The sequence below is a fragment of the Betta splendens genome, unplaced genomic scaffold, assembly GCF_900634795.4.
Source record: "Betta splendens unplaced genomic scaffold, fBetSpl5.4 scaffold_30, whole genome shotgun sequence".
NCBI classification, from domain to species: Eukaryota; Metazoa; Chordata; class Actinopteri; order Anabantiformes; family Osphronemidae; genus Betta; species Betta splendens.
The window spans coordinates 70,967-84,717 of NW_026577849.1; the positions used below are offsets into that span (position 1 = coordinate 70,967).

General features: G+C 43.2%; 1 protein-coding gene across 1 annotated transcript; it reads left to right on the top strand.

The window, feature by feature from the left end:
- Positions 1–5,955: 5,955 nt before the first annotated feature.
- LOC129603765 (NACHT, LRR and PYD domains-containing protein 12-like) lies at positions 5,956–12,197 on the top strand. The gene is made up of 5 exons (XM_055506742.1): positions 5,956–6,960; positions 7,289–7,459; positions 10,392–10,565; positions 11,402–11,555; positions 12,183–12,197. Exons 1-5 carry the CDS (start codon positions 6,005–6,007, stop codon positions 12,195–12,197), a joined length of 1,470 nt encoding a protein of 489 aa, XP_055362717.1. The 5' UTR covers positions 5,956–6,004.
- The last annotated feature ends 1,554 nt before the right edge of the window (positions 12,198–13,751 follow it).

A 13,751-nucleotide genomic window follows, 5' to 3' on the forward strand; every position in this document is an offset into this window, starting at 1 on the left:
TAGCAGTTGTTTGTGTTATATTAACATTTAGTTGTTGACATGTGTATTATATTTATTCATTGAACACGTAATGGAAAAATTGTTTTTTCCTTATTCTATGCGGTTATTATATGATTTATGACTTATGTTCTGCAATTAATATCTTATGTTTTGTCTTACTTCTGTTTTATGTATTTGACATTTCACCTTCATTGTTCAATGGTTGTCTCTGCCTGATAGACTCTGGACTCTAGCTCCCAAACCCAAGCCCGGGGAGTTGTGTCTCTCTGTCTGTTGAGACTTAGTGCTCCGTCCTCTCTGATAGTCAGACGCCTGAGAATGTCAACATCTCCACACACACTGTGACAGGGATGACATGGTGCATCAGTCTGATTGGGCTACACAGACATTCGACCGTAGTTGGACATAGGGGTTAAAAGGCAGAAGCAGCTTGAGGATCGTGGGCTCTTTGCATCACACCTTCGTGGTGTGTGCACTGATCTCCCCAGCTGGTTTTTGGTTTGTTGATGTGCACGATCAACATCCATGTTTTTGATTTGCTTTCCCTATTATTTTTATTTGACTTTACTTTTTAAGTAAACCTTTTACTTTTATTATAAATCACACAAAACACAACTCTCTCATTTGCTTGTTTATGGGAAATTTCCACCAACACATCAGTTATATTTTCTTGTCTTCATGACACTGACAGCAATAAAATCCTGTCAGACATTAACTGACTTTGTCATCTATACGATGTATAGAAAGTTAAACATTTGTGTCATCAGTAGATCTGAATTAAAATCTCAATTATTCATGTTTAACTTTTGAAATCAGGAACACTATTTTATTTATCTTTCAGTCTCACTGAGTTTCTTGTTTTTCCTGTTTATCCATCTTCTCATTATGAATTTATAGATGTGTGTTAAGACACGGTTGTTGGACTCTGACCAGAGTTTCAGAGTCTCAGCTGACACCCTGATTTCAGATCCGATAAAACCTTATTGCTGTACAAAGTTCATCTCTTTGTTACATATTAATCAGCTCATACAACTTTAATAAATTTACCAAGTCCTCTGTCTTACTTAGAGAGCTTGTAGGCAAATTCACCCTTCTTTACTTTATTTTTTATTTATTTATTTCTTCACCTTTATTTATTTATTTATTTATTTATCCTTTATTTCTAAGATTCTTGAAAAATAATTGTGGCTAAATAACTCTCTGACCACCTGAGTGGGAATAACCTGTACGAAGACTTTCAATCAGGATTTAGAAAACATCATAGCACAGAAACAGCTCTGGTTTGAGTCACTAATGATCTCTTCAGACAAGGGTCTAGTTTCTGTCCTTGTCCTGTAAGATCTTAGTGCTGCATTCTATTACAGAGATTAGAACATAGCATCGGAATTAAATGCAGCAACAGCATTGGGATGGTTTAAATCCTATTTGTTGAACAGATTTCAGTTTGTTCATGTCAACAATAAATCCTCTATATGCACAAGGATTGGAGTACCGCAGGGTTCTGTGCTTGGTACAATACTCTAGTATTATAGTCTAGTCTATACATGTCTCCTCTAGGTGATATTATTAGGAAGCATTCTATAAATTGTCATTGTTATGCTAATGATACTCAGCTATATCTGTCTTTGCAGCCAAATGAAACAGATAAACTGGTCAAAGTTGTTTAAATAACATCAAATCCTCGATGTTCCAAAACTTCCAACACTACTATTACACCATTACTTGTGTCAGAAACCTATATAACACTATTGAGTCAGATAGGCACCCTGGATGACATAACATTAGCTTTAGATTGTACTGTGATGAACCTTGGTGTCATCTTTGACCAGGATCTCTCTTTTACGTCATAAATTAAACACATCTCTAGAACCGCCTACTTCCACCTTAGACATATAGTTAAAATCAGAAGCATCCTCTCTCAGAGCGATGCAGAGAAACTGATCCATGCATTTGTTACCTCTAGGCTGGACTACTGTAACTCCTTACTCATAGGATGTCCTAACAGCTCCTTAAAAAGCCTAAAGCTTATTCAAAATGCTGCAGCCAGAGTTCTGACAGGACTTAGAGAGATCACATTTCTCCTACATTAGCTTCTCTGCACTGGCTGCCTGTAAAATGTAGGATAGAATTTAAAATTCTCCTACTCACCTACAAATTACTCAATGATAAAGGTCCTTCTTATCTTAAAGACCTCATAGTTCCTTATGATCCCAGCAGAACACTTCGTTCTCAGAGCGCTGGGCTGCTGGTGGTTCCTAGAGTCTCTAAATGTAGAACGACAGAGCTTTTAGCTACCAAGCTCCTCTCCTCTGGAACCAGCTCCCTGTTCAGGTTCGAGAAGCTGACACACTCTCTACCTTTAAGATTAGGCTTAAAACCTTCCTTTTTGATAAAGCTTATAGTTAGAGATGGTTCAGGTCACTGGCAATGATTGTTAGTCACAGGAACCATCTCTTAGTTAAGCTGCAATAGACATAGACTGCTGGGGGACTTAATTTATACACTGAGCTCCTCTGTTTCTTTCTACCTCTTCTGTTCAATAACATCCCATCATTGTTCTATGTTCAACTAACCTTGTCGTTGTGCTTCTACCCCGCTCTTTCTCTCTCGCTCCCCCACTCTGTCCTCACAGGTATCATCAGACTTAGAGCTACAGTATGTGTCTGTGATGGGCAGCTGCGGATCCAACCATCCTGTGTCCAGTCTCTGGTCCAACCATCCTGCCTGTGCTCTGTTGTTGCTTGTTGTTGTTGCTGTCCTTTTCTCTCTCTCTCTCCCCTCACCTCAACCAGTCGAGGCAGATGGCCGCCCACATCCAGCCTGGTTCTGCTGGAGGTTTCTTCCTCGTTAGAGAGGAAGTTTTTCCTCTCCACTGTTGCTGTCAAATTGTAATTAAAGGCTTGCTGTATGTGGGATCCGTTGGGTTTAGATGTTTAAGGTCTTAAACCATACCTTGTTACATGCCTTGAGATAACTTTGTTAGGATTTGGCGCTATGTATGAATACAATTGAATTGAATTGACCTGATACACACTGATGTTTTGTTATGGATAAAGCTGGGTTTATAACATGATAAAATGAGCTCCATCTTTGGACCAACTGCATAGTGAAGATGAAGCATTAGTAAAGTTAATGCATCAATAAGTAAAAACAGAACCAGAATATGAAGATTTTGCCGTGACTCAGTTATTAGAGTCAGAGTAAAGTCAGAGTCATTGTGTGAGTCAAGTGACATCTCTGTGATTTACTGTTAGTTTATATCAATGTGATCAGACTGGTTGTGGTCCCTGACAGAAGTAGAGCAGCTGGTGCAGCTTCCTCTGCCTCCCACTGTTTGACTGCATCCAGCTGACACTGATATGAACCACAGAAGAAGCTACAATCAGTGGAGGAGCAGCTGATGATGATGAAGGAGGATTTGAGTTGATGTGCAGATGAATGGTTTGTGTTTCTTCTCCGCATGAAAGTAGAAAGTGTGAATCCAGCAGCATGAATCAGTATGAGGACAGAGAGGAGGGAGCCCCTCCCTCTAAAACCAGTCTGTGTGGGGACCATGAGAACCAGAATAAAGCTCAGAGGTGATGATTCTGTCTCCAAGTCACAGACACATCACTGATTTACTGTTACTTCTCATTTAGGACTCAACGCGTGAGAGTCACTGTAGGTGTTTTTCTATCAGGTCCCATCAGAGACGAGGATCTGCTGAACCTGGACCTGGACCTGGACCTGGACCTGGACCTGGACCTGGACCTGGACCCAGCTGTGTGTCCTTCAAGAGCGACTGGTCAAATGACCGTTTTATTGATTTCAAAGACCAATCTGTATCAGAGTCACAGTGAGTTGTTTTGAATCATTGATTTGATGTCAACTTTATCTGATGATAAACATTTGTGTTGTTTCCATTTCGTGTTTGAAATGTTGATGTGAAGGAGAAGATTTCTTTACTCTGATCATTGATCAAATCTCCATCCAGCAGTAGCTAAAGCTCTGATCCTGTAGAGGGTCTCAGGGGCTGCTCCTCTTCTAATGAAGTGCTGACGTCAAAGGAAGCAGCTGATCATCTCTGATCAAATCTGTTTATTGACGTCTCTACATGAAGGTTTTGGTCAAATGTCTTAAAGCTTCTTCACTTCCAGCAGTAGATTGAAGTTACTACTGGAGACTTTAGTTGTGATGTTGTTGCAGTGGCGACTGTTTGTCCCCAGTGTCGACACCAGAGCCGACGTCTACTGTAACAGTGAATGAATGTAGGAAGTAGTTAAATGTTCCTAGTTCATCATATTCAAACTGGGAGCTGCCCAGTACAACCAGTCTGATCCCAGCAGACTCCTTGTTCCAACACTTCAGCCTTGTTCAGTGAGGGAGGCAGAGATAAATGTTGTTCAGAGCTGAGACTGAAGCAACTGACTGACAGTAAACCTTCACCACTACAGTGCTCACATCCAACATCACTTCATGGACCTTTACCTTGTGTGTGTCTCTGTGTGGACTCATTCTTCATGGTTCCTCCACAGAGTGGACCAGCAGAGCTCAGAGGTTCCCAGTGCTCAGTCTGTCCAGCAGCACCAAACACACCTGGACTCCATATTTATGGTCTGTACATGTACAACTACTACTGTTCATCTGTTGTGTTCAATCATCTCCATGCTGCACGTTTTAGACCAGTGGATGTCAGTGTGTCCAACATGGATCTGATGTTTGGCTCCATGGTTTTAGTTGGATCAGGTCATTCATATAGTTTCTGTTCCAGCTGCTGGAGGAAAACATTGTCACGTTTGTGAAGAAGGAGCTGAAGAAGATCCAGAAGGTTCTGAGTCCAGATTACCCAGAATGCTTAGAGAGTCAGAGGGAGGATGAGGAGGAAATGGATGGTGAGGATGAAGAGCAGAGGAAGAGCAGCAGAGACGCGTTTCTGAAGATCACAGTGAACTTCCTGAAGAGGATGAAGCAGGAGGAGCTGGTTGACTGTCTGCAGAGTAAGAGGATTTATCTCAACATTTAACTTCTCTTCACTAGTTCTAGTGTTTCAGGCTGTTTCATTATGTTCATTAACACAAAGACTTGAGTCAGTCAACCAGACATTTCTTTTAACCTCAGACTTTGTCTTCTTTGTGTTTTGTTGGACCCAAATCTGATGGTTCTGGTACCAGAGCAACGGTTCATCACATATTACCAGCAGATGCTTCAATCAAACCTCCAAGACCAGTTTCTCTGTGTGAAACCAGGCTGGTCAGAAGTCGACCAACGTCTGGATGACATCTACACAGAGCTGTACATCACAGCTGGGCCGGATTCACACATCAACACACAGCATGAGGTCCAACAGGTTGAGACGACACAGCAGAAGCAAAGATCAGCAGAGGAGCCAGTGAAGCCCAGTGACCTGTTCAAACATCCCCCTGGTAAATACAGACGCATCAGAACAGTGTTGACCAATGGAATCGCTGGGATTGGAAAAACAGTCCTTGTGAACAAGTTTGTGTTGGACTGGACCCAACAAAGGTCCAATCAAGACGTGCATCTGATTTTCCCCTTCACCTTCCGTCGGCTGAATCCACTGAAGGGACAGAAGTTTAGTTTGTCAGAGCTCATTCATGAATGTATCCCAGAAACTGAGTCCATCAGCCTGGAGGCTCTGAATTACATCTTTACACATCTACAGTCATCAGGAAACAGCAACTATGACAAGAGCAGCTTCAAACTTCTGTTTGTGTTTGATGGACTGGACGAGAGTCGCCTCCAACTGGACTGTAGCACCAGTGAGAAGGAGACGGGTCAACGTGACGTCACAGAGTCCACGTCAGTGGATGAGCTGCTGACAAACCTCATCAGAGGAAAACTACTACGCTCTGCTCGCATCTGGATCACCACACGACCTGCAGCAGGCAATCAGATTCATGGAGACTTTGTTGAGGTGGTGACGGAGGTCAGAGGGTTCACTGACCCACAGAAGGAGGAGTTCTTCAGGAAGTGGTTCACAGATGAGGAGCAGAGCAACACAATCATGTCCCACATCAAGACGGCACGAAGCCTCCACATCATGTGCCACATCCCAGTCTTCTGCTGGATCACTGCTACGGTTCTGGAGGATCTGCTGGAAACCAGAGAGGGAGGAGAGCTGCCCAAGACCCTGACGGAGATGTACGCAGAGTTCCTGGGGTTTCAGATGGATCGGACTAAAGACAAGTACGGACCAGAACAGAGCAGCAACTACATCAAGTCATTGGCTAAACTGGCTTTTAAGCAGCTGCTAAAGGGAAACTTGATCTTCTATGAGGAAGATCTGAAAGAGAGCGGCATCGATGTCAGAGGAGCCTCAGTGTGTTCAGGAGTGTTCACAGAGATCTTTAAACAGGAGCGAGGGAGGAAAACCAAGGACAAGATCTTCAGCTTTGTTCATCTGAGCGTTCAGGAGTTTCTGGCTGCTGTTCACATGATGCTCTGTTACACCAACGGGAAAATGGAGGAACTGGAGGAGTTTCTGAAAGACTCCAATGCTGCTCTGGATGTTGTCCTGAGTAGAACCATGTTTAAATCCCTCCTCAGTCCAAGTGGCCACCTGGACCTGTTTGTTCGCTTCCTTCATGGCCTCTGTCTGGAGTCCAACCAGAGAATCTTAGGAGGTTTGCTGGGTCACACAGAGAACAGTCCAGAAACCATCCAGAGAATCATCAACAACCTGAAGATGAACAGTTACAGTATCTGTCCAGACAGAAGCATCAACATCTTCCACTGTCTGATGGAGATGAACGACCACTCAGTCCATCAGCAGATCCAAGAGTTCCTGAAGTCAGAGAACAGATCAGAGAAGGAACTCTCCTTGATCCAGTGCTCAGCTCTGGCCTACATGCTGCAGATGTCAGAGGAGGTTCTGGATGAGTTGGACCTGGACAAGTACAACACATCAGTGGAGGGACGACAGAGACTGATCCCAGCTGTGAGGAACTGCAGAAAGGCTCAGTAAGTCCAACGTTAATGTGATCATTAATATTCTACAGCAACATGAAGCTGAAGCCTCAGTGTTAAAGAGAAACACTTCACACAGAATCTAAAAGTTCACAGAGTGAAAACATCAACTACTGGTTCCTAGAAAACGTCTTTGTTGAGGATCAGATCAAAGCAGCTGTAAAGTTACTGAACATCAGGATCTTCTGTCTTTCTTTGCTCGATGGAGCTTTAAGTCAAAACCAACAACTGAGATACAGCTGCTTCAGCATTAACATCCATTAAGTCAGTTTGTTACACAGACACTTCACATTTATAGACTTTATATTTTCTGTCATCACAGACTTTCTAGATGTGGACTCACAGAGACTCACTGTGAAGTTGTGGCCTCAGCTCTGAAGTCCAACCCGTCACATCTGACACATCTGGACCTGAGTAACAACAACCTGCAGGACTCAGTGAAGGTTCTGTGTGCTGGACTGGAGAGTCCTCACTGTCGACTGGAGACTCTGAGGTCAGTGTTTTTCCTGGTTCATGTCTCAGCAGCAGTTTTTCAGCTCGTCACTTCAAACGTCTCCACTTGAATCTAGAATGAAAAGAGACTTGTGTCAGAAACCTGCAGGAATGATTGACAGTTTGTTGTGACTCTATAAAGCTCATGAACAGAAGTTTGTCACACTTTAAATGTGACACAGCAGCAGAGACTCAGAGTAAATCATGTCTCCACATGTTTGAAGGATCTTTAGTGGCGTCTGTTGTGACTCGGCCTCCACGCCACCAGGGGGAACCATGGTTTTACCCTTTTGGATTTGTGTCCTTGTTTCTGTTTTGTGTTTCCTGTATTAGTTTGATTGGGTTCACCTGTCTTGTCTTGTATTTAAGGTCTCAGTTTGTGCACAGTCTTTGTTGGTGCATTATGTGTTACAGTATCACAATGTCATCGTGCTCCCGTGCTCCGTCCGTGATTGTTCACTGATTGTGTTACGTACTGTTGTTTGCATGTTTGGTGTTCTTAGTATGGTTTATTTAGTTTCCTGCTCGGCAGTGATCTTCAGTTGACCAGTGAGTACTTCTGTTAGTTTTGTGCTATTTAGGTTTTGAGCTTAGGTACAGTTTGCATGTTTTGTGTTTTAGGATGGTAATTTAGTTTCCTGCTCTGCAGTGATCTTTAGTTTACCTGTGAGTTATGTGTTAGTTTGCATTGTTTATTTCTGGCCTATCCTGCATACGCAGCATCCTTAGTTTGTATTGTCCTCTGTCTGTATGTTTTATTTATTAAATCATTTATTATCAGTCCTTTCTGTGGGTTGTGCATTTGGGTCCTCCCTCTCAGTTCAGTTTGTAGGCCATTGTAGCCTGTCTCCCCGCTCAGGGAGCGTGTTCTTAGAATACTGTTCAGTCCAGTTCGACCCTCGGTTGTAACAGTAGTATACTGTTATGAGTCTAGTTTGACCCTCGCCGGTAACAGCGTCTGATTCGTCTCCATCAACAGGCGACACTTCAACCTGTGTGTGATGCTTCCTGTCAGACAATGATGTCACTTTGTAGAGACACAAGCAGGAAACAGGAGCACGAATATGAGGCTGCAGACATGTTGCTACAGAAGGTTCTATGTTCCATGCAGAACCCGAGGAGAGAACATTGTGGTGGAAATTTTCCATAAAGAGGCAGATGAGAGAGTTGTCTTTTGTGTGATTTATTATAAAAATAAAGGAAAATAAAAATAACGGGGAAAGCAAATTAAAAGCATGGATGTTGATCGTGCACATCAACAAACCAAAAACCAGCTGTGGAGATCAGTGCACACACCACGGAGGAGTGATGCAAAGAGCCCACGATCCTCAAGTTGCTTCTGCCTTTTAACCCCTTTCTCTGTCTGACTAGGGTGGAACGTCTGTGTAGCCCAATCAAAATACATGCACCCTGTCTTCCCTGTCACAGTGTGTGTAAAGATGTTTAAATTCTCACACTTGCATTGCTGACGTCCAACAATCTGTGAGAAAAGAGCACCAAGTCTCAACAGACAGAGACACAACTCCCTGGCCTTGGGTTTGGGAGTTGAGAGTCTATCAGGCAGAGACAACCATTGAACAATCTAGGTGAAATGTCAAATACATACAGTAGGACAAAACATGAGCTGGAGGGTTAGGGTTAAAGCATTAAATCATATAATAACTGCATAGAATAAGGAAGAAACAATGTTTCCCATAACAACATCCATCTGACTGGGATCAGTTCTAAAGATGATTCACTTCATCAATAATGGTCAGTTTGGAGTTTGATCCAAACATTAGTCTGAACATTTTCCATCAGATGACACAGAATAGTTCAGATTTAGAGAGAAGACGATGAATGAATGAAAGGAACCAGATGAAGTCTTTGATCCAACACGTCTGGTTTTCTACTGGTTCCAGCAGCAGCTTGTGAATCAGTGCTGACATCAACAGGTGTATGAACGTTGCGTTGACATGTGGATGATGTGTAGAAGCTGAGATCATGACGACACAACAACACAAGCACAAAGTCACTCTGCTCATTTTAGACTAAACATCAGTGATGAGGACAAATCTGACTCATTATTAATGCTTTGATCCATATCTTTGATTCTTTATTTAGTTTGACTGACTGCAGTTTGTCAGAGATCAGCTGTGATTCTCTGGTCTCATCTCTGAAGTCCAACCCATCACATCTGACAGAACTGGACCTGAGCCACAACAAGCTGCAGGATTCAGGAGTGAAGCATCTGTGTGGTTTTCTGGAGAGTCGTCACTGTCGACTGGAGACTCTGAGGTCAGACTCCATGTTTTACTTCTGTGTGAGTTAATGTGATGTGACCTGTAGCAGGTTCATCATGAGGTCAAATCACCTTCAGGACTGATCACATTCAACTGTTCAATGACTAAAAGGAAGTAAAAAAGTCAGTAAACGTTGATGATGGTTTAAAAGAGAAAATGTGAACACAGAATTAAATAGTTGAGTAAAGCTCATTAATGATCATCAAACACCACAGACAGTGAATGATGTTTGATTGGAGGAGGAGCAGAGAAGAGGAAATGAATCCTAGCAGCATCACAGAACCACCATCACCTGCAGCAGGAAGCACAGCTGTTCCAGAGGAGTGGAGAAGGTCAAAGGTCACTGACAGCTTGGATCCTATGGAGACACTTTGGTCCTAAAGAATGTGTGGAGTCAGTGTCTCTGTTCTCTGTGGTGACGAAGCCTAAAGTTCACTGGTTTTTATCAGAGTTTAGACAGGAACATTTCAGTCAGGATCATGTTGTTGGTTCTGTCTCCATCAAGACAACATGGAACAAACCAATGAATCACAATAAAGACACAAAGATGTTGTTGAAGAATCAGAGAAAATCATAACGACACCATGAGACACTGAATGGTTTCAACTGACTCTTTGTTTTCTACTGTTTCATCTTTGATTCTTTATTCAGATTGAGTTGCTGCAGGTTGTCAGAGATCAGCTGTGATTCTCTGGTCTCAGCTCTGAAGTCCAACCCGTCACATCTGACACAACTCGACCTGAGCTACAACAAGCTGCAGGATTCAGGAGTGAAGCATCTTTGTGTTTTTCTGGAGAGTCGTCACTGTCGACTGGAGACTCTGAGGTCAGTTCACTGACTGTTACTGTTCTAGGTTCTAGGTTCTGACTGTGGTTCTGCTTCAGGGAACCAGCAGGTTTCACACCTGACAGTTAATGGTTTGGTTTTTGTTTAATTACTATATAGTTTGATCACTTTGGTTCCACTGAAGGAACACTAAACATTAAAACACACACAACAATATGAAACAATATTCTTTAAATGTTGAACCCAAATTGTTTCTTAGGAATAAAAATCCAAAAGTTCACAGTCAGTTCACATCAACACAAAGTCCAGTACATCAGAACCCAATCACTGCACAGAAACACAAGGTGGCACCAAACAGGAACCAGTCAGTGAGTGTGTGTTTGTTCCCAGTGGAACCAGTCAGGTCCATCCTGGTTGGAAACTCATTAATCACATTCTTCTAACGCAGTTTTACTTCATTTCAGTGAGTTGTCATCAAAGTGTTTGTTGACTGAGATGAACCCTTCACAAGTTACACACTTGCATTTCTCATGTTTGTAAAGCAGCTGTAGAAAATGTCCAGTGTTGGTTGGTTTTCAATTCATCACTTTATCAGAAAATCATCACAACTAATATTTGGCTTCAGTCGAGTTTGAGTCCATCAGCCTCTCTACTGATTTCAGATGTGACTGAGGTCAACAGCAGCTTGTGAATCAGTGCTGACATCAACAGGTGTATGAATGTTGTGCTGACAAGTGGATGATGTGTAGAAGCTGAGATCATGACGACACAACAACACAAGCATAAAGTCACTCATTTTAGACTAAACATCAGTGATCAGGACAAATCTGACTCATTATTAATGCTTTGATCCACATCTTTGATTCTTTATTCAGATTGAGTTGCTGCAGTTTGTCAGAGATCAGCTGTGATTCTCTGGTCTCAGCTCTGAAGTCCAACCCGTCACATCTGACACAACTGGACCTGAGCTTCAACAAGCTGCACGATTCATCTGTGAAGCCTCTTCGTGACCTGAGTCCAGACTTTCGAGTAAAGTTTCTGAGGTTAGTAGAGGTTGGAGTCAGTCTGTGCTGCTTTCAGCAGTATTGGACTAAACTCAGTTAGTGTCACAGCAGAGATCCAGTGTTTCCTGTAAAGCTCCAGTCACTCATCAAAGTGTCGTAGCATCAACACTAACTACGGATCAGGTTCATGTGTGTCACAGCTCTGAGATCAGTCTGGCTGATAGAACCATGGTTCCATGTAGTAACCATGTGGTGCTGGTCCAGAGCAGAACCTCTGCTGAAGTCCAGTCATCACATCTGTGTCTGTGTCCTTCTGTCATTAGTTTGCTCCAAAGCTTCTCATGTTTCTGTGTCAGCTGATGTTTCAAAGCAGAGAAGATGTTGGTCACCACACAGCGACTCTGTCTGTGATGGACCAACAGGAAGTCGTCTCTAAAGCCATGACTCAGCAGTTTGTTTTACTGTGAGTGAAATGTGCAGAGTCAGCAAATCTGATGCTTCAGTCCAAGACATTAAGATGAGCTGAAAGGAAGCTGCTCCACTTCTGCTGTGAACACGACTAAAGTCCTGCTGCTCTTTGTCCTGGATGTGACAGATGATGAAGGGAGTCTCTGTAGACACTCACTGATCTGCTCCCTTGTTCTCTCTGCAGCTGGAGAGGTTCTGACAGGTCCATGTTACCGGGAGCAGAGCGTCCTACACAACAGGCTGAAACAGGAACCAGAACAATAATAAAATAAGCGTGTGGTGCAGTAGTTAGATATCGAGGACAGTGTTGACTGTAGTTCTTCTTCAGGCTCCTCTAGAGGTCAGTGACTGAGGACTTACTACCAGCTGGAGCTTTGTTGTTTTCTAACCATCCTGGGCTCAAAGAGCTACAGGACAACAAATGGGCTTTAGCTTCTAGAACCATTGGCCCAACCAGATCAGAGAGAGACCAGACTGACGGATCTGCTTCTCTAATGGAAACCCTGGTCAGAGAACGTTGGCTGTGTCTCTATCAGAGACCATGGATCAGTCTGCAGGTTCACTACTTCCATGTTCACTACAGTCAGTGAAGACCTGTTAACATTTAACAGCAGCTAAGGTTTTGCTTCATTGTGTCCAACTACTATTGTTTTGTGTTCTAGTGTTATAAACAGTGTCAGGAGTAAATACTCCATCAGGCCACTAGATGGCGCTCATCTCTAGAAAGGAGCCCTAAAACCCTACAGAGATTCTAGTAGTACTGACCCACTGGGTCCTCATCCAGACCCACCTACACCTGTGCTGTGTTCACCTGTGGAGTTGGATTCCTCACCAAATGTATTTAGCTCCGTCATGAATTTTAACTATAACCTCCAAATGTTTCCTGTGTATTAAAAGAGATTTCTGTCACACGGTTTTAGTCCAAATTAAAGACCTGGAACCAAGAGGAACCTTTTTATTGTTCAGAGTTTTCACTTGTATAAAACCAGTAGAACTAGAATCACAACCTGCTTCATTCTAAACTGATGTGTAGTGTTTAAATACAACTTGAATCTTTCTGCTTTTTAACATCCTTCATTTATGATCAAGGATAAAAAGCCGTTGTTTCATATATTGAACTAATTTCCAGACCAATGTGTCAGAAACCAGAACGTGAGCTGGTTCTGGGTGGACTCTTCCAACCACTGGTTCAGTTTCCTCGTCTCCTTGGTCTCATCTCTCCTCAGTGTTCCAGTCGTGTAGCTGCTTATGCCTCCTCTATAGTGGCTGTTATGTTGGACCAGTAGGAGGCAGCAGCGTGTTTCCAGACCAGTGATGCTGGGAGCAGTGAAGCAGCTTCTCACCTGGAGACAAACATGGAGAAACCCACTGACTGTTCAATGAACAGGATGAGCTGCAAGAACTGAGGATGTGGTTCCAGGAAAACCAAGGCACCAAACAAGCTCTGCTGCTTCTACTTCTGACAAAAATATGTGCTGAGATCTGAAGGTTGCCAGAGGGGAGGGGGGGTGCTGGAGCCTATCCCAGCTGGTATGGGCAACCGTTCACACACGATTAAGAGTGACCAATCAACCTAATGCATGTCTTTGGACTGTGGGAGGAAGCCGGAGGACCCACGCAAACACAGGGAGAACATGCAAACACCACACAGAAAGGCACCTGGGCTGGGAATCGAACCCAGAACCACTGTGGGCGACCACGCTACCCCACTGCACCACCGTGCCGCCCTGAAATGATCAGTATCTGTTTATTG